Source organism: Mus pahari, chromosome 8 (genome assembly GCF_900095145.1).
Source record: "Mus pahari chromosome 8, PAHARI_EIJ_v1.1, whole genome shotgun sequence".
Classification (NCBI taxonomy): Eukaryota; Metazoa; Chordata; class Mammalia; order Rodentia; family Muridae; genus Mus; species Mus pahari.
In genome coordinates, this window is record NC_034597.1 from 54,795,214 (window position 1) to 54,815,830 (window position 20,617).

At 50.0% G+C, this 20,617-nt stretch overlaps 1 protein-coding gene across 1 annotated transcript in view; it reads left to right on the top strand.

Annotated features, from left to right (window-relative positions):
* The window catches only part of Xkr6 (XK related 6), a 204,248-nt gene that overhangs the window by 175,727 nt on the left and 7,904 nt on the right, over window positions 1-20,617 (top strand). The window contains exon 2 of the mRNA XM_021203913.1: window positions 6,822-7,018. Coding sequence (XP_021059572.1) covers window positions 6,822-7,018 — 197 coding nt within the window. The remainder of the gene's footprint in view (window positions 1-6,821; window positions 7,019-20,617) is intronic.

Sequence of the window (20,617 nt, forward strand, 5' to 3'; positions counted from 1 at the left end):
CAGGCTGGCCTCNAACTCAGAAATCCGCCTGCCTCTGCCTCCCGAGTGCTGGGATTAAAGGCGTGCGCCACCACGCCCGGCCTACGTGGAGTCATCTTCCAGGCCAGTCTCTAGGGTTAGGTCCAAACATTTTGTTCAAGAGCGAGTGGAGCTGGTCCCTTTGCTGTCCTTGGATATGGAGTTATGAGTTCCCAAGCTCTGATCTGTGCTGTAGGCAGGGGACTGTGGACTTGTCCCTGGCAGAGCTCCCTCTCTGCTGCTCCACTCTCCCTCTCAACTCTACATGAACTCTATTGCATTCCTGCGTGGTACTCTCTTCTCCTGTCCTGTCTGTCTCTCCTTTAAGTAGCGTCCATCCCGTCCTCACTCCTGAGAGTTGGGCTCTGATCGTCACTTTTTCTGTCACTCAATTAGGCATCATTTTCCTTCGACAAACTAACTTCACCTTTGGGATGAAAGGTGTGTACTAAGGGTGTGTCTGTATTCCAACCAGAGGGATTAAAGGTGTGTGCCAAGGGCTGAACCGCACCTTAACTAGAAACATGTTCAAATATCCTGTAACACACACACACACACACACACACACACGCACACGCACACGCACACGCACACATGCGCACACAATGTTGTTAGGATCTTTCTTTGAATTATATTAAATCTAGTTTGGAGACATGGCGTGGTATTAGAATACTCAGTGCTCTTGAAAAAGCCTACATTAAATCTAAAGCCGGGCCACCTGCAACTGCCTATTCCAAGAGGATCTGATACCTCTTCCTGCCTCCACAGTATCCTGCTCACATGTGTGCACATGTGCACACGCACACACATGCATACACAATTAAAAATAATAAATCGTAAGAAAAAGGATTACATTAAGCCTTCAGATCAATGGGGGTGGAGGCAGTTATCATCTAAGCCGTACACAAGACTGTGGCATGGGTATGTCTTTGGTTTCTCCGAACATCTTTTACCTTCATTATACAAATCTTGCATGCCTTATTCGATTTATATCTAATCATTTCACTTTGGAATATGTAAGTGGAATTTTTGTTTTGAATTTTCAGCTGTCTATAAGTTAGCTGCAAAAACAGTATTGATCTGTGTCTGTTCACCTTGCTCCATGTACGTCCTACATGTGCATCTGTGCAGGCGGTTAGATCTTCAGCCCAAGCCTCTGCCAGCTAGAGATGGGTTTACTCCCCCGTGATACCTGTTTGTATCTTCTGTTTATAGTTCTCTGGCTGGAGCTGGTGAACTGGCTGCTCCTTCCAGCATGAGGTGGAATGAGGGTGAGAGTGGACACCATTTGCTTTGCCCCGGGTCTTCAGACAGAAACATTCAGCCTTTACCATTATGTATGGTGTTATTGTGTGAGTTTATTAGTGTCCTGCATCTTCATAAGATTCTGGAAGTTTTGTTCTAGATTTTGCTTGCTTTGTGTTTTTATTATGAATAGTTGTTGGATTCTGTCAAAGACATTTTCTGCTTGGGTTAATGTGCTGTGTGAGTTTTGCTAATGACAGAGTTTGCATTCATTGAATTTGAAAAATGGAACCAGCCTTTCCATGTTATGATAAACTCCATCTGGCTCTGGCTTTGGTGATATATGTATATATGCAATATATGGTATGTAACAATATATTATATGGATATATAAGATAATATATTATTGGATTTGACTTGTATTCTAGTCTCATCTGTAGTGCTATGATTAAGCACTTTAACCAAAAGCAACTTAGGGGAGGAATAAGTTAATTGGCTTACAGTTCCAGGTCACAGTCCATTACTGAGGGAAGTGAAGATAGGGACTTAAGCAGAAACTTGAAGCAGAAGTCATGGAGGACTGCTGCTTGCTGCTCCTGGATATATATATCTGGATATATATATATATATATGTGTGTGTGTGTGTGTGTGTGTGTGTGTGTGCGTGTGTGTGTGTGTGTGTGTAAAGTGTGTGCTGTTCTTTGAACACCAGCACCACCTGCCTAGGGAATACCTCCACCTATAGTGGCCTACACTAATTAACAATCAAGACAATCCCCATGTCCATAGGAGCTAAAGTCAGAGGGAAGTGCACACCTAGCCAGCAGCCACCTACTTGGTGCTCTCCCTTGTTTTCATAGAGACTTTACATTCCAGGCTTTCATAGCCCTTTGTGTGTGGGGGGGGGGCAAGATGGTGTGCATTCATTACTTAGCTTCTCCCGGGGCCCTGCTCTAGACCAGGCATCTTACAGACAGGAAACCAGAGCGTTGGGCCCAAAGCCAGACTGCCCGGGTGTGGCCTGTGGTTCTGCTCAGCTATTTATGCAGCTGGGTAAACTGAGGAGCACGCCTTTGCCTCAGAGCTCCAGTTGGCACTCTGTGAGGTGAGGTGTTGCTGCAGACCCCTTGTAAATAGTTGTGAGGCTTACGTGCGTTCATGCTTCCTGTTCACTAACTCAGTACGATTGATTGCTCAGAACCTTTCCGCGCACTCAAATGCAGGTTACTATGTGTAAAGTGTGTGCCTTACTTTGAACACCGTGAAGCCACACTTGAAAAAACAATGACATAAAGTACTGGCACGAGTTCAGACCTTCTCTGGTGTGTAAACCTAGGCTAGGGGAGGATAATGATAGGGGTTGGGGTGAGGGTGCAGCCTAGGGAGAGATCTGCTTCAGGGCCACGCAGCCCTTCGGTGTGCAGACAACTGCAATCTCCTGGCTCTTAAACCGATCTGGTGCTCCTAGAGGAGACACAGTGTGACAGGAGGTGACATAAGAAGAGGAGGTAGTAAATCCAGGAACAGCCGGTGGGCGTCTTCTCTCCTGGGCTGCTTTCCTGGTCCAAGGCAGCTTTCTAGAACCTGCAGAGGTAGGGGAGAACTCACTCACTCACTCACCACGCCTTCCGTTGGAACCCCGGCACAAACTGACCAACATGCACTGCAGCTCGCAGGTGGCCCCTGCATCCAGCACTGCCGCATAGGAGGGAGCAGGCCCTAAGGTATGAGATCACCGGTGTGGCGCCTCCTTTTTGCGACGCTTAGGGTCTGGCGCCACCTTGTGGCCACGGGAGGAAGACACCTGCGCAGGAGATAGGCAATCCAAAAAGCTGAAGTGGGGGAATCTCTGATCTCAAGGCTTGGAATGCCTCAAGGACTCAAGGGAAAGACGTGGCTTCCTGTCACTCGCTTATTCCCTACACCTCCTGGGACTGATAGGGAGGCAAAAATCTATGCAGCTCAGTGAAGAATGCGGCATCCCACCTACTCTGGGAGATGGCCTGATCCATGTCTCCAAGAGCAGTCAGGGTCCTGCACTAGAGGAAGTGTCTGGCACCATGCTGAGAGGGGCACTTTCCAAGGCAGAGTCAGGACACTGTCGTGAGATTTCGGGACCCCGACACACACACTTTCCCAGAATGATGGAGACAAATCAGTTTAGACTCTTGTCTTGGCGTCCTGGTCTATAAAGTGAGCGAGGCTATGTCTGTATCCAGAACTAGTTTATTACAAGTCAGCAACCCTCTGTTACTAACTGGAGACCAAGACTAAAGGGTGGAAGAGGGAATAGCCACAGCACTCAGGAAACGGAGCGTCAGAAGTTCAAGCTTATTTTGTCTACATAGCAAGTTCAAGACCAGCCTGGGATATATGAGACCCTGTTTCAAAAATTCAGATCTGGGAAAGGGAGGGCCACATCTGCCCACTGAGTATATGGAAGTCCCAAGCACCACTCTCTTTGCTCTCGCCCCAGGGCAGAGGCCATGGGGTGCTGATTACCAGAAGGTGTGACATCCAAGCCTAGGTGCCTTGACCCAGGGGACAGGTTCTGGCTTTGCTCCCGCCTCCCTGGGCAGAGGAGGTTTCTTTCTGCACCTTGGCACAGGAGGAGAGAAGCGAGTGCTGGCATTGTTACCCGTGATGGTCAGACTTGCTCTGGCACGTGCGCCACTTCTGAGAGCAGAGGGGGGTCGCGGTCCTCTCTGGTGTGGGTCACTGCATCTGAGTCGGGCTGAGTTTGAGTCAGGGAATACTTCTGGTTGATGAGCTATGCAGTACCACTGCTCCGCCAGACACACAGCTGCTCTGCTTCCTGAAGCATCACTCACTCAGGGTTGGCTCCCTTATCCCTCCCACCATGAGGAAGACAGTGGCTTCTCCCAAGCTCCTCCCCTGACCACTTTGACCATAGCCACCCCCTGCCCCAGCCAATGGGATCATCCCAAACTTTGACCCTTCCTCCCTCCCTTCCACTTTTTCTCCAGTTCCTCTCTCCCTTTCTTCTCTTTCTCTTTTCTCCATCTTCTTCTCTCTCCCCTTCTCCCTCTCCTCTCTCACCCCTCCCTCTGTCTCCTGTGTTTTCTCTCTCCTTCTCTCCTCCCTCCTTTCCTAGCTGGATGCCTGTATTCCAGTGTCTGTCCCTTCTCAATCCCTTTCCTGGTTCCTTGATTCCAGAAATACCTGGAATGTGGCAGCAACTCACAGGAAGTGTGAGATCACACTAGAACCAGAATTTGGTACTCAGCTTCAGTTTCCCTCTGCCTCAGTTTCTCCTCTTTTGGAATGGTGATAAGAAGACCTGCTTACAAGACAGCTGACACACATGGCTAAGGCCTGGCACACCGGAACCTTCCCCCAGGCACTCCCTGATGGAGTCCTGTGTGTACAGCGTTGTCCTGACCCTTGCAAGCCGCCTACTGTGTATATGGGTCCACTGTTGATCCTGACCTAGATCTAGGGAGAATCTGGTTTTAGTCCCTACTTCCCTATTAGGGGATCCTTTCACAGCACCCGAGTCTCTATCTTGAAGTCTCTTAGGCTCTATGGGGAAGCCCAAAGGATTGTTCTTTGTTATTTTTGTTTGGTGGTTCAGCTGGGACTGACCATGACTGCATGGCTATTGGAGTTCACAGCCTCTGCCCCATGGGGACATGTCTTGCAGGCCACTGAGCTTTCATTCTTCAGAATCTACACATAACTGCTGTTCTAGAGTGAGGCCCGCCATTCTGCAACTAGAGGTAGCAGCACTTTACAGTTTTAAACTGTGTTACAAATATGTGCCATCCTGTCTGCCTTTAGCCACGGGCTTCTATCTGTGCGCCCTTTGCGTGATGACCCCACCCCCACGCTACTGTGAGGACAGTGATTCTCTTGTCCACCACGTGCCTTTCATACCTTTGACCCCAGCATGCTTAGGGGCTGCCATTCAGGTGTTGTGAGTCTGTGGTCCTGCCTGGAGTCCTTGGTCCCAGAGAACAGGCCTTTCCAGCCTGCTTCTTCTGCAGGCGCTGACCCAGGCAGGAGATATATCAGGGTGCCGTCAGCTGATCCCCACTCACACAGGGCTCCTGTGCTCCAAGGGGAGGCAAGAAAGGCAGATGAGGAAGAGGGTCTGGGAGAACAGGACTGCTATTGAGATACTGGAGATGAGGTGAGGCCCTAAGACCCGAGGAGGGCCGGGGAGGTTATTCTGAGCACTGGGGAACTGGCTTCAGAGGGGAGGAGCTGCCTGTACTTTAGAACCTTCCAAGAACACTCTGGCTGTCTTGTGAGGGAGAGTTCTCATGGGGCAGGAGTGGGCAGCGTGCGCCAGTGAGGAGGGGCTGATGTCAATGCTGTGGAGAGGGGAGAGAGGATTGTCCAGCAGACTCGAGTGGGCAGTGCCTGAGGGCCACTGATCCTCGTGAGTTGTCAGCCCTGTGCCCTGACTGTATGGTTCCAGCTCAGGAGTATGTGTCACTGTGTGCATGGGTCCGTTCTTGATCCTGACCTACAGAGCTATGTTTCTGATCCTTGTGTTCGGGCAGGACCCCACCCAGACAAGCCTGCCTATACCCTGGACCCTTCTACATCCTGGGGCCCACCCAGAGCTGGACTATTGCTTGCATCACAAAATCCTTGGACACACAACTCTGGATATTTCTGGTGGCAGCGAGGCTCACACAGGAAGAGAGTCTTCTACACACGTGTGCTCAGTACCCACTGTGTGTGAGGCCTCCTCACTGCAGTGGAGGGCCTGGTACACCGAGCCAGCATCCGCATCCCACAGTTCTCAGTGCCGACCTGCTAACCCAGGCTCCCCAACTAGACTTGCTTCCTTGGGCTCTTGCGGCTCCCCACAGAGTCTGGATGTCTTCTTAAGAGAGAGGGGTCGGTAGATTTGTGACCGCCCCGGCACATAGCCTCCCTGGTAGTCTCCAGGTCTCCTTGATGTCTCTCAGGTATATCTCGGCCTTGTTGGCCAGTGACCTGGGGCCAGTGCTTGACCCTGCTCTTCGTTCAGCCATCTGAGCCTGTGCATGGAAGAGAGGTAACCTTCCTGAGGCCTGAGTGGTCCCTACAGAAGCATGCCTACGCCCTCCCCATGTGGGTATGGCCAGCCAGTGAGTGGCACTTAAGAGCATCACAAGCCAGTCTCTCTCTTCTCTGGAGTAACAGAAGTACCAACTCTACTGGACTGTCTCCCACTGCCACCCTAACCCTGTACCCCAGGATGCCCACCTACCCTCTGCGCTCATCTGAAATGCTTAGATGATGGGCCTGGAGCCTCATTTGAGCAATGCTTTCATTTCCAATATGTATAAGTGGAAGCCAGGATGGGAAGAACTGGTTTGGGGTCCCTCATTGGTTCGGCTCCCTCCAAGGGCTGGAACCTCATGCCTCACCACATTATCCTTTTGAGGCGAAATCCATCCAAGACCCTGGAGGCTTCAGAAGGAGGTTGGGGAATGACAATACAGGAAGCTTGGGCGTTAGGGGTCTGGTTGTGGTCCTTCTATACCGCCCCCCCCCCAAGCCCTACCCACACATGTGTTCTGTCCCATGTCTCCCCACAGGTATATCCGCACCATGTACCTGGGGATTCAGAGCCAGCGGCAGAAGGAACACCAGCGGCGCTTCTACTGGGCTATGATGTACGAATATGCAGATGTCAACATGCTGCGCCTCCTGGAGACCTTTCTGGAGAGCGCCCCCCAACTGGTGCTACAGCTCTGCATAATGATCCAGAAAAACAGTGCAGAGACGCTGCCCTGTGAGTGACTGCCCGCCACTTCCCCTGCGCGGCGCCATCGCCCCACCCCCGCCCCGCCCCGCCCCTCCCGCCGCAGCGGCCTCTTCGCCCCACCCCCACCCTCGCCGCAGCGGCCTCATTGGCCTCCGTGGCCTAGGGGTCCTGGCTCTAAGTTCAGATGTCCAGGCCCAGCCCTCTTGGCATCCCTATTCCTGGGCCACTATGTTTATAAGAGCGAGGTTTCCATGTGCCCCTGGGCAGCAGAGCCAGCCTGCCTCTAGCAGATCCAGCCTGCCCTTAGCGGTTCAGGGTCCTGGCCCACCTAATCCAGTGTGAGACCCCCGTTGGCTTGCCCAGGATCCTGGTGTTTCTACATCTGTGGAATGGGGATAATCAGACCTAAAAATAGCATGTGCCCATGAGACTGAACTGTGCCAGATTTTACTTCTGGTTTGCAGCATTTTAAACTCTGGGCTCTTGCTTGTGGTGCACATAGATGCCTCAGCTCACATGCAAAGACAGGCTGAAGTGGTTGTTGCTCTGATGAGCACACACTAAGGGACCCTGTACTCCGCAGTGTGGCCTTGGGTAGTCTCCATGGGGCCTCAGAAGCCACAGAGCAATGCCTAGGCGTGCAGGCTTTGGGGTAGGAAGGCTCTTGGGTACTGGGATGCCGAGGTTATACTGCATTGGTCTTGGTTAAGAGCTAATGGGTAGCCTGGCCTACAGAGCACATATTAGGGAGTCAGGATGCACCAGAACAGGCTCTAGGTTGAGAGGGGACCTGAGATGGCTCATGAGGGAGAAACGGGATGTTTAGCCTGGGGAGACTTGGGATGTGTGAATATAACATTTGAAGGGACAGGGAAGAAAAAAATGTCATCGATGGCAGTACACACACTCAGGGAACGGTCACATCTTCAGTGGGTGGGGAATGGCAAATATTTCATCCAGCCACAGAAAAACTGTCTCTAGAGATAGTGGGTATCTTGTTGCTAGGTGTATTCAAGAAGAGACACTGCTAAAGGAAGCAGACCCAAGGAGGTCCTACCTGCTGAGGTTTGCAGGAGTACCCATAATCTGGGAGAGCAAGACAGCTGGTGGAGAGGGTCCTCCTTTCTTGTCTTGGCTCTCTGGCCAGTGGGCCTCTGGTCTCCCGGGCTATCATGATACCTCCAGACCCTGCAGCCCCTATGCTGTGTCTTTTTTTTTTTTTTTTTAATTGTAGACCCACTTGCTGAAGGACTCCAAGCTTCCTACATGAGTGTGACCTACTGGCACTGCCTCTGGCTGGCTGGGGGGGGGGGCGGGTGGCAGGCTCTTGGGTGCTGAGATGCCAAGAGCATTCCCCCTCTCTGTGCCATTCGCACCGAGGGTATAGAGAGAGATGCTAAGGCTGTTCCCACCTCCTTGCTGGTGCAGGTTTCCTGCCGTCTGGGCAGCCATTCTGGGTTCAGGAGGGTTTGGAAGGTAGCCTGGGGTACTGGGAAAGGCTGAGAGTGGCACACAACCTGAGCTTCACCATTCAGAGTTAGGATGTGGGACGATTCACTGCCCAGCCATGTTCCTTTATCTCTAAGGTGGAAGTAAGAATTGCGTTGGGTGTTGTGAATGTTTGTTGAGCTGTACACATATCTCCACAGCACATCGCCTAGCATGTGACTGGCATGATTCTGGAAGCTCTTTGCCACATGTAAACACACTGCTGAGGCCTGAAGTAACTGTGGGGCTAGAGGGATTGCCCTAGGGGTGGGGGTCAGAGAAAGCCTTGACAGACAGCCTGGGTGTCAACAACAAGAGGAGAGGCACAGAAATTGGGTTCTGAGCTTTGGAAAGTCCAAAGGCCCTGAGGTAGGAAAAGCTTTCTCCATGCAAGCCCATGGTCATGATGATCAGAAAGTTAGAATACGCAGTGCAGTTAGAGCTTGGCAGTGGAGCAAGGGGAGCAGGGTGGAAGACAGCATCCAGAGGAACAGCCTAATGCCCCCCCCCCACAAATACACAAGCATCGTGTGCCAGGAACCGTGATTTTGGCAATTACATAGTTGACCATTTCCAGGTAGAGCTGAGGAAGATAGAACCTTCCTAAGGGTTGGCAGTTGCACATGTCCAGTATGGTTCAAACCTCTTGGGTCTGAGCTGTGTGTGCCCTTCCACTAGTGGGAAAGACTGGTCCTTGGGTGGGAAAGGTGTTTGAAATGGGGTTGTAGCATGAAGGTAGAATGACCTATGACCCCAGAATGGGATTAGATGGCATGGCATGGCCGTCTGCTCAGGGAACGCCTCAGAGGCTTGCCTCTCCTCAGGAAAGGAACTTCCCAAGAAACCCCAGACAGATTTTGCTTTTTGCTTATTTTAATTTTTGGTTTGTTGAGACAGGGTCTTACTATGTAGCTCTGGCTGACTTGGAACTCACTAGGTAGATCAGTCTGACCATGAGCTGGCTGTGATCCTCCTGTTTCTACTCTGCCCCAGTTCTGGCATAGCGAGCATGTGGCACGCCCAGCTAGACTTTGCTGTCGTAAGTGACACACTATCATACTTGGCAGGGGCGCTGAAACTCGCGCAGAGGTGGGAGATGCCAACCACTGAAGGGAATGAGCCCACTCCCCTCACTTTAGACATGGGAGGAGCAAGCACAGAAGTCCACTCCCCTCACTTTAGACATGGGAGGAGCAAGCACAGAAAATGAAGTTGCCCAAGGTCACGATCAAAGGACACGTAAACAACAGACTTTTATGTTTCTTGCTGCCCCTAAACAACTCTTGTAGCATGTAGGGTACCGTACAAACACTATGCTTTCCCCAGGGGGTTACCCCCACACACACACATACACACATACACCCCACATCCCACAGGCAGTAGCAGGAGGATGGTTCAGCAGGTCAAGGTGCTTGATGTGCAAGCCTGGTGACCTGTGTCCCATCACAGTGTCCCATCACAGAGGACCACCTAGAGGGCCTCCACAAGATGTCCTTTGTTCTACATATGTAGAACACACACACACACACACACAACTCCAGACCGATATATAACAGAATGAGACAAGAAAGGCAAAAGACTCTAAGAAAGCATGAAGTCACACACCAAAGCATTGATTTTCCTCTAAGCATCTGGTCTCAGAGACATTTCAGTGTCTTTCTGTCTTAACTATCAACCCCCCTACTTGTATGGTCTTCCAATTTTAAGTCACGGGCTCTGCTCACATCAAAACCCTGGGGAGGTGGGTCAGTGCTCGAGAGGGCTTGCTGTGCAGGCATGAGGCCCAGAACTCCATCTCTAGCTCAGCATGGCCACTTGTGCCTGTCACATCAGGGGTGGAGGTGTGGGGACAAGAAGATCACTGAGCTCACTGGCCTCCAGCCTAGCTCCAGGCCCAAGTGGATGGAATGGAGCATAATGAGGCAGGATACCCGATGTCCTCCTACGATCTTGGGGTGCACATACCACACATGTACAAACTGCAGAAACCTGACCCTTAGCTTCACCTTGGCTTAACATATAGCACAAGCTCGGCTGGCATCCAACCCACCCAGAAAGGCAAGTGCTCACTCCCTCTGCTCTGTCCTGTTAGGCTGAAATGCCCATCCTTTCTCCTCAGCTGGCAGCCGGCCCAGTGAGTCGGCCTTTTCTCCCCTGGTGGGGACACAGAGTGCTACACAAGAAGCCTCAGTTTCCCCTTCTCTGTCTCCCTGGCTGAACCTCTCCTTAGTGGAGGTTGAAGCATCTTTGTGCTGGTCTACAGGAGGAGAAAGGCAGGGGCCCAGATCTTGGCTACTGCATCCATGAAATGTGCACTTCATTGCCTTCCTCCTCCAGTTCTTTCTTCCATATGAGAAGTGTTCCTCAGATTCTGTCTGGTCTGGTTCACACAGGCACTGGTTCAAACCCTCTTTAAATCCAGGACAAAGAAAGTGTGCTGGTATAATAAAACACCCAAGGCTGGAAATTCACAATAAAGATTTATTTGGGGAGGCTTGATGTCTAGGAATATGGTGCTAACATATGGTGAAGGTCTTGTGACATCATATAGCTGAAGGGATTATAACATGGGATAGGCTGGGTCTCTCTTCCTTATAAATCCTCTCACGAACTCATGGGGGCTTCTCAACCTCATGACCTCATCCAACCCAATGACCCCCCAGAGGCTCCACTTCCCAAGGCTATTAATACATACAATTGGAAATGGAGTGTCCAATATGAATGCAAACCATTTCACCCCCTTGATTAACATAGTGTGACACCTGAAAGTGACAGTGACTTGGCCATGGGAGCTGAAGGTCACAGGTCTAAGTTATAGACCAGATCTATAAGTTTTCTCCTTTGGCTCCTTGGAAGCAATACATATAATTTTTATTGAAATAACCATCTCATTGCACTGGGCCATAACTTGCTGTGCTGAGTCGTGCTTGCGTCTGTGCCAGCGCTGCCTGACAGGCCTCCAGTGGAGTGATGTCCTTCTCTCCGACTCCTCGGCACCAGTCTGCCATTCCCAGGAAACACGGCAGTATCACAAACAAGTGGCACATGAGTCTGCAAGGAGGATCTCAACTCCATGGCTGCCCATTTCATCCTGTCTTGGTCTCTGCTAATTAAAGAGAGATGTAAAGCTCTGTTGTCCCCTCTGGCCACCTTTTATATATCACCAGAATGGAAAGACACAGCAAAGGCCAGACATGGCCACTATTGTGTCCCCAGGATGGCCTCTCTCCCACACCTTTCCCATTCTTTTTGGAGGCCATTCCATGAGGATTCTGCTTGTCCACACACAGGATCTCCTGGCCCTGAAACTCCAGCTCTCCACCCTCCTAGCTCCAAACACCTTTTTGTTTAAAGTCACAATGGCATCTCTGTCGGTGCTGTTACACAGAATGTGCAGCAGTTTGAATGTGAGATCTTCTGTGTGCCCTGCCCCAGCCCTTTCAGCTCTGGTTACCCTTGACAACTGAGGTGAAGGGCGGACATTGAAAGAAAACCCACAAGAAAAGCAAACCAAATCCAACTTGTTAAAATCAGTGCATGTAAACTGGTCTTTTGCTATTTCAAAGTGTTTGTGTGTAAGACACTGCGAAGTCTCACTGGCCTAGGCTTCTTGATCCAGCCCAGAAGTCAAGGTGACTTCCGAGGGAAGGTGTGGAGGGCAGCAAGTTTAGAAACCTGAGCATCAACTACAACTCCTCATTCCTCCCTTTGGGGAGTAACTATTAACCTCCCGCTGTATACCTGGCATGATGTAAGACCCAGGGACATTAAGAATCAAAACAGACTACCCTCCCCATCCCCTCATGAAGTCCGAGTGTCAAGCGAATATTTAGTTTTCTCTCTTAGAGGGTGTTGTGTGTAATGAAGCCAGGGAGGGATGGGAAAGGCAGCAGTGCTTCTTGCAGCTTTCAGTGGAGTTGTGAAAGACACTTCATGAGATCAGTAGGTCACCTTGAGGCCAAGAAATACAAGGGTGAGAATCTCAGCAAATATGGAAAAAGGTGTCGCAGAATTTAGGGGGATCCAGGGCTGAGTCCTGAGATCAAGCATGCTTGCAGAATCTTTAATGAAGTTGGGACCTTCACAGCAAAGGCCAAAAAGAATGGGGTCACCTCAGTCTATGTCCCTGGCACCCCAGGGTCCTCATGGGGTAGGTGGGAAGCTGTGCTTGCACAGATCAGCTCTGTGGTGAGAGTCTGCAGAGAGAAGGCATGAAATATTGCTGCTGAAGTCCACTGGACTGGCTGCTGGGAAGAGCGCCAGGTAGACTATCAGCTCTCCTTTGGGCGTTAGCCACAGGAAGGAGGGCAGCAGGGACTCCCAAAGTGTCTCTGCACTCTGCCCATTGCTGATGCTAAGGAAAAGGAAGTGGGGAAGTCTTCAAGGGTGGGGCGGTGGTGCTACTCAGCTGTGAGGCCAAATGCACACATCAGATGCAGAAACTCTGAGCTGTGCAGCACAGTCCTGGGGAGAACTGCAGAGCCATGAGCTTCTGGGGAGTCTCCCCACCCCGAAGATTCTGAAGAAGCATCCCAGTGTCCTGGGCCCAGGGCTTCCTGCTGCCAGGCACTCTGAGCTGGGTCCTATTAGTCTCCTGGGTGAGCTGGAGACTGTCACCTAGAAGAAAGGTTCTGTCCCCTGTGAGCACTGACATTGCTTAGCAACTGGTCCTCATGGAGCTGTGGACCTCGGGTATGGGGATCCTTCCATCACTCCATCAGTGGTCCTTTGTGAGCTACAGCCAACCCTTCCTACCCTCCAGGAGTTTGGGGGGGGGAGTGGGTGACACTTCAGCTCCTGATACCAATGAAGAGACCACTGCAATGGCTGATGCTAACACTATGCCATCAAAAGTATGCCTGATTCTTCCAGGACTCCTAGTGCCAAGGACTTAGGTCCCAGAGCAAAAACAATTCTCAGTATTCAGCCTCTCTTTAAGCCATGTTCCCATCTTTCTGTATCAGGAATAATGTTCTCTGCAGTTATCTGATCATGAGGGATGCCAAGGGGGTAAAGACTTCCCAGGGCTGGACTCAGGGTACCATGATGGGCAAGGCAGAGAGGTCTCTGCTCTCTGAGGGCTCACATTCTAGTGGATACAGGCAAAAAATAAATAGGTACATGAATATGATTTCAAGAACATATGGTATATATATATATGAAGACAACATATGCTTACACTCTTTATAAGCATTCTCTATATATATTTAGTTTGTATATTTATGCATGCTATATATATGTGTGTGTATATGTATATAGAAATTATATATATATACATATACATACATATATATATATATATATATATATGCACACACAGCTATATAAAAGCAAAGATTCATTATTCATTACATATTCAAAGCCTGTATTTTTATCCCTGGCTCACAAATGATAAATTGAGTCTTAGTAGTTTCATTGCCCAAGATTATGAGGCTATACACCCAAGCTAGATATCTTGTGGCAGAGCCCATGTTCCTTCCAGAACATTTCTTAGACCCCATTGTTATCATGTTTGGGAGCCACAGGGTATTGGGCAGTCTAGTTCTTTGCTCAGTGTAAGGGGTGTCTTAGATGGGGCAGGGAGGGCAGATGAAGAGGGCCTGCTTCATGTATTCCAGCCAGCCAGATCCCGGCACCCGCAAGCCCTGTGCCATGCAGCTGGGTGACTGACCTTTGTTTTAGAGTCTCTGAGGCAGAGGCTTGCCTTTATCCAGCTGGCTGCAGAGATGATGTTTTGATATTCCTGATGACATTTTAGGAGGAAGGATCCAGGGAAATGTGCATCTGGCTCTTCTGCGAGTCCTTTAAATGCTGTTATTTGACCTTCAAGCTCCTTGTGGGGAGAGTGCTCCCTCCCTGAGGTGCACCATGCTCCCAGAGTGGCCCTTTGAGCAACTCATTGAACCCCAGTGTCCAGAAGAGCTCCATGAGGTTCTCCCACCTCCTCCAGCTTTGTGGTAGTCAGAGGAGAAAGGCAATGGAGGGTGTGTGGCTAAGACTGGGCCATGGCTCTCTCCCAGGAACTTTATTCGTTTTTTGCCTGTTTGGCTTGAGGCAGCTTGAGGATGGGAGGGTTTATTTTGGCTCACAGTTCAAGGGCACACAGTCTGTCGCAGTGGGGAAGGTACAGCGGCAGAAGCATGCAGCACTGTGTCTGCTATCAGGAAGTAGAGAGGAATACTGATGATCACCTCATTTTCTCCTTTTTGTTCAGTCTGGGACCCCAGCCCATAAAATGGTGCTGCTCATACTTAGCCTGGGACTTCCCATGTCAATTAACCACCACTAGAAGCTCTCTCACAGACATGTGCACTGGCCTGCTTCCTTGGTGATTGTGAGTCTCATCGAGTTGATAAGATGACTACCAGGATAAAAAAGAAAAGAAAAAGAAAGAAAGACCACTTGATATGGTGGTGTATGCCTTTAATCTCAGCACTTAGGAGGCAGAGGCAAGTGGTGTGCATAGTGAGTTCCAGGACAGCCAGAACTATGTATACACTCTGTCTCAAAAGCAAGCAAGCAAGCAAACAAACAAACAAACTTACCATCAGAGGAACCTGCCACTCTTTATCAGAGCCAAGAGACAACCTGTCCTGCCCCACGTCTCTGCATCCACACCATGGATCTCTTTTCAGGGTAGCCGCCCATCTCTGGTGCCAAATGCCATTTGTTCGACTTTACAGAACATGGAAAGGTATGGGAAAAGTGCTAGCATCATAACCTCCATGTGATTAGATCTAGGGTCAGATGATTCATCTCTAGGGGCTGCCTTGTTCAGTGCAGGATGCTTGGTGACCTCCCATTCTCCAATAGCTGTACCCTGAGTTGTAAAAACCAAAATATCTCCCAGACATTACCTTGACACCGACGTGGGACAAAATCACCCCATCTGGGGATAACTGCCTGGCTATTAGTGAATGATGTTAAATGTTGGCTGAATATGGTCAGCCAAGATATCTGTCTCCTAACCTTGAACCTATAGCTGACACGGTCTATGTGCAAAATGGGTTTTGCTGGTGCTGTGAAGGCTTTTGACTAAGAAGATGGATCTGATCATCTGACTGTCCCAGATGGGAAGGAGGCAGGTCAGAGGGACAGAGAGGGTGCGTCAGTGAGAGCTGAAAGTCCTAAAGATGCCACAGTGCTGAACTTGAAAACAGAGAAGGGGGACAGCAGCCAAGGGATGTGGGCAGCTCCGGAAACAGAGGCAGAGGAAGCAGATTCGCTCTGGAGCCTCCAGCTGGCACTCAGTCCTGCCAACGCTTCGGAAATCAGACCCTGACCTCCAGAACTGAGCCGTGATGAATGTGGTTGCTCTCTGCCAGGACACATGTGGTCCTTTGTTCCAGCAGCCACTGGAAACCGAAGCAGTGGGAGAGGTAGGCTTAAGTGAGCAATTAAGACAACCGTGCCCACTAGCCTTGGAAAATTCCAGGTGTCCGTTCATGGCCCCCCTTGGCCAGGGAATCAGCGGCTTTCTTACCAGAGCCTGCACTTCTGGCATTGCTTATGAAATAGTGTGTGTGAGGCATTTGCTCAGGAATCATGCTGGGAAACTACTCGGCTGGCACAGTGCACATAGGAATGGATAAGACAGCTTTTCTCTCCTCAGAAGTAAAAGCCAAGCGTTGTGGGCATGACCCAGAAAGTCAAGCTTGATTTCTGGCACTTATATTATAGGGAAAAAAAAAGCCAGGCATGATAGTGCATACCTGTAACCTCGGCAATGGGGAGGCAGAATTGGGAGGATCCCTGGAGCTCACTGGCTTGCCCGTCTGACTGAATAAGAGTTCAGGTTCAGTGAAAGAGCCTGTGTAAAAACCAAGGTAGAAAGTGACTAAAAGATGCCCTACATCAATTCCTAGCCTCTACATGCATGTATACATTCATGTGTGTGCATTTATATCTGTGAACATGTACACATACATACAAACATACATGCTTGTGTGTGCATGCACGCACACACACACATCCAAAATCGATTCTGTCCAAAGGAGAGTCATAGTTCAAGGATGGAGTGGGCCAGACAGTCTCCAGAAAGTGGTTTTGAAGTAAAAGCAATGGAGGAGTAATGTTTGGGGTGCTGAGACAAGGCCAGAAGTGGTTTCTACTGTGCATCCCGGAGTGTGTGAGGGATGTCCAAGGAGGAGACAATAACCAGGATGCGCTTTTAGGATTGATAGGAAATAGGCAAGCAAAGAAAGCAGGGTAAATGTATCTAGGCTGAGGCCGCAGCAAGACCTCAAGACAGCAGGGCACATACTCGTGGTTTATGTGTCTGTTTACGTGCCTCGTGTGGGCATCCAGTTTTCTTCTGTGCTGGGTGCTAAGCTAAGCTGGTCCTGCCATTTTTACTCCACTCTTAACAATAGCAATTTCAAGGAGAGCTGTCAATCACCAGGGACTTCTTACAGTTGAGGAGGTGGGCATGTGTAGAGAGAATATGTTGCATGTTGTATGACTGTATCACCTGTCAATTAAAACACCTATGGCCTATAGGAGAGGGTAGAATAGAAGATGGGATATTCATGAAGCAGAAAGGATTCTGAGAGAGTGCGAGGTGCAAGAGATTTGCCCTGGAAGATGTGATCAGATGGATGCGTGATACCTGAGACAGGTAACCAACCACACAGGAGAGCATAGATTACAATAAATGGGTTAAGTTATGATCTAGTCAGAGAAGAGCCTAGGTGTATGATCAAGGTATTTGTAAAGATATATTTTGAGTCTGAGTCTTATTTCTGGGAGCATGGGGCTCAGAGGAAGAATCAGGCCCAACTTGTACAGGCATAAGCCCAGCATCTCTGTGAGGGAAGAGGCAGCTCTGGGCTGGCCCTGGTGCTTATGTCGGAAGCAAGCATGCTGCCTTCCTGCCTCAGAGAGCAGGATAACTCACCAAGTCCTGAATCTGTCCCACTGGGGGAAAGAAACTACAATGCTCTTTGGATTATAGCGTAAGGCAAATGAGACTTTGGAGTCCTGGGGTGTCCTGGGCTTGTATCCTCCTACCCAATAGCTTACTAGTTTAACTGTTTTAAGGAATATATATTTACTATGATCTAAGCATGACAAGACAGCACATAAGAAGGCAAACTGCCTCTAAAAATGGTTCCAGGGGCCAGGGAGATGGCTCGGTTGGTAAAATGCTTCCTGTTCAAGCTTGAGGACTTGAGTTTACCTGGCCCTCATGTGAGAACATCATACATGTCAGTTCCTACCCATGCTCCCAGTGTTGGGGAGACAGATGGGAGGGCCCCTGGGGCTTGCTGGTCAGCCAACCAGACCAATTAGTGTGCCCCAGACTCAGTGAGAGACTATCTTAAAAAATAATAGTAAGCAATTGAGGAAGACATTGGAAAGCAATCTCTGGTGTACACACATGAACATACATGAACACACGTACACACCAAAAAGAAAGAGTTTGTAACTCACAGATCCAGAAAGAGAAGGTCATTGTACTCTGGGGCTTGAAGTACAAGGAGCCTTGTTCTGTCCAGGAGGCAGCAACAAAGAAGGGCAGGAAAGGAGAAGGGTTGCCAAGAGCCCTTATTGTGGTTTCCACAGGAACAACAGGTGTATAGGCAGGCAGAACAGCTCAAGAGTTGGCCAACATGAATCATAGGCACTTCCCCAGTCAAAAGTGATGTCTCTGTCCCTGGGCTGGGGCGATGGGGGCAGGAGGCTAGTGGAGCGGAGAGAAGAGCTCCTGGAAGAGGTGGGCTTTCTCGGCTGAGGTTTGTATCTGGAAGCTCACAGACAAAGTCTGCTCTCTCCAGGGACAGTGAGGCCAGAAATGTTGAAGCATCAGATCAAAGACCTGCTGAGCCCAGAAAGCATGGGCAGTTCCTTTCCCTCCCTGAGCCTGAGATCTGTGAAGTGGAGACACCAGTAAGGACTTAAAGATTATCGTTGGGAACGAGTGAAATGGCGCAGGGTTTGGCATAGCACTCGATGCTTTGGAAGCCTTCGGTACAGGCTGCTCCCTTCTCTTTCTCTCTTCTAAGAGCTTCTTCCTGAAATACAGAGGCACAGGTGGGGGCTTCCCTGGAGTACCCCTTCCCACAGTTAAGACAAGTCAGATATTGTGGAGGCTGAGTGGATCGAATCCCTTCCCTGGGGTACACATGGCAGAATCTGAAGCTAGCTGTGGACTTACATGGAGGAGAGGAGAGGAGAGGAGAGGAGAGGAGAGGAGAGGAAGAAAAAAAGAAAAGAAAAGCACCTAGGCAGAGGAAGATTTGCACATAATTCTAGAGAAATCCCTCAGAGTTGGGTCCTGCCCTCGGGAGCTAATCTTTACTTACAAGCAAAGCAGCAAAGAAGATTTAGCATTTTTGTATGACAAGGTGGAGAATAAATGGGGGGAAGAGGGAAGCGTTGGGGCAGGGGCAAGGGTCAGAGGAAAGGCTGTAGTTTTGAGTATGGTGTTTGGGGACCAAGAAGCTGATCTTGGAGTAAAGGTCTCAGTGAGGTGACATTCGGCCACAAATGTATAAATACTGGGGAGGGCCTCAAACAGAGACAGTGCCTTGGGGTGCAGGGATCCTGCAGGGGTTGGCATGAGTGGACTCTAGAGGGGACAAGGAGACTTATGGAGGCTCCCATACACCAGGAATCTATATCTGGGCCCCCTGAAGATGGACTGCTGAGATGTGTGGCTGGGAGCTGGTGGTGCATGTATAACACTGAGTGGAGCCTTGAAGGTCCATCTGAAGACCACAGCTGTAATAGAGGATTGTGGCCCACCTGTCACAGCAGGCCACCATGCAGTGGTTTGAAAGCCTGGGCACTTCTGTGGCTTTGATGGCCTATGATTAACTTCTCCTGGCTGCCTGTGAGCTGTGGGTCTCCAGGGAGCAGCTTCTGGCCATTCTGGAATGTTTGTGTGAATGAGAACAAACTCAGGGAGACCAGCTGTGGGAGGTGCATTCTAAAAGTCCAGGCAGGAAAGACAGAGCCCAAGTGTCAGACTCTCCAAGTGCGGACTCTCGGAGAGAACCTCACGGGCTGGGTGCTCAACTCTGCAGGCCAAACAGCCAGTGTTCCCAGAGATGACCAGGCAGCCGAGGTGGGACAGCCAAACCAAAAGACAGTAATACAGAAACATGAATGTTGGATCATTATTTTATGGGTGAGGTTGGTGGGACAGAGTTCTGTCTAGTGACCAGGAAGTGCAGTGCTTCTAGAGATAGATCTGGCTTGTCCCCAAGTGGAACTGTCCTTATTTACATATACTGCTACCAAGATTTCCAAGAAGGATGGTGGGTCCTGATGTAGGGGTGCTGGCTGCGATTGTGGGTCGTGATTGGTGGGTGCTGACCAGGCCCTCTGTACATCTGGGAGATCTCCGGTTAGTAGTAGCATTTACCAGTGTCTGTGCTGTGTATGTATCCATGTGGTAGCTTTAAGCCTTGGGCATAACAGCCACCATTAAAAATTGCTGTATCTACGCTGACCCTGACTCAGTGGGGAGACACAGCCTCCGGCTCCAGTGTTGGTTCTCTGGCTTAGCAGCTGTGATGTTGGCTGAGTCACTCCACATCTGAGCATATCCCATGATGCTTCTTTCCTCCACCTCAGGTGTCTGAGGAGGAGATGGGTTTGGAGCTCAGTCAGCTGGGTGGGGTAAGGAAGGAGTGAGGGGTTCTTGGTGACTTGGTGGGGCACAAGCACCTTGTCCTTTTCTGGACCTTTCCCCAAAAGACACTAAGCTTTTTTTAAAAAAAAAATGCAGTAAAATGAAGGAATTTTGAGAGACAAAGTGAGATTGCCCAGGGAAGAAATTCAGTGTAAGGCAAGTACAAACAAGGACTGGCTAAGTGGGCAGTGGGTGCTTGCAAAGGCGCTTCATCGGCAGGAGAGCCAGTGCTGAGAGAGGTGGCCAGTGTCCTTGGCCTGCAGAGGGACAAATGGTCAGTTAAGGATAAGGCTTGGCCTTGGGAATCTCAGAATGTCAACCTGTTGGTATACAAATGTCAGACACGTGAGCCAGGGGTGCAGTGTCAGTGTGGCTGGAACCACGGCAGTCTCTGCTGTGGCCTTGCTTTCCACATTGATGAAACGGGCGGCAACCCCAGAATGAAAGGCTGCCAGCAAGACTCCAGGCAGGAGGAGGAGCAAGGGAAGCTAGCTGTGGGG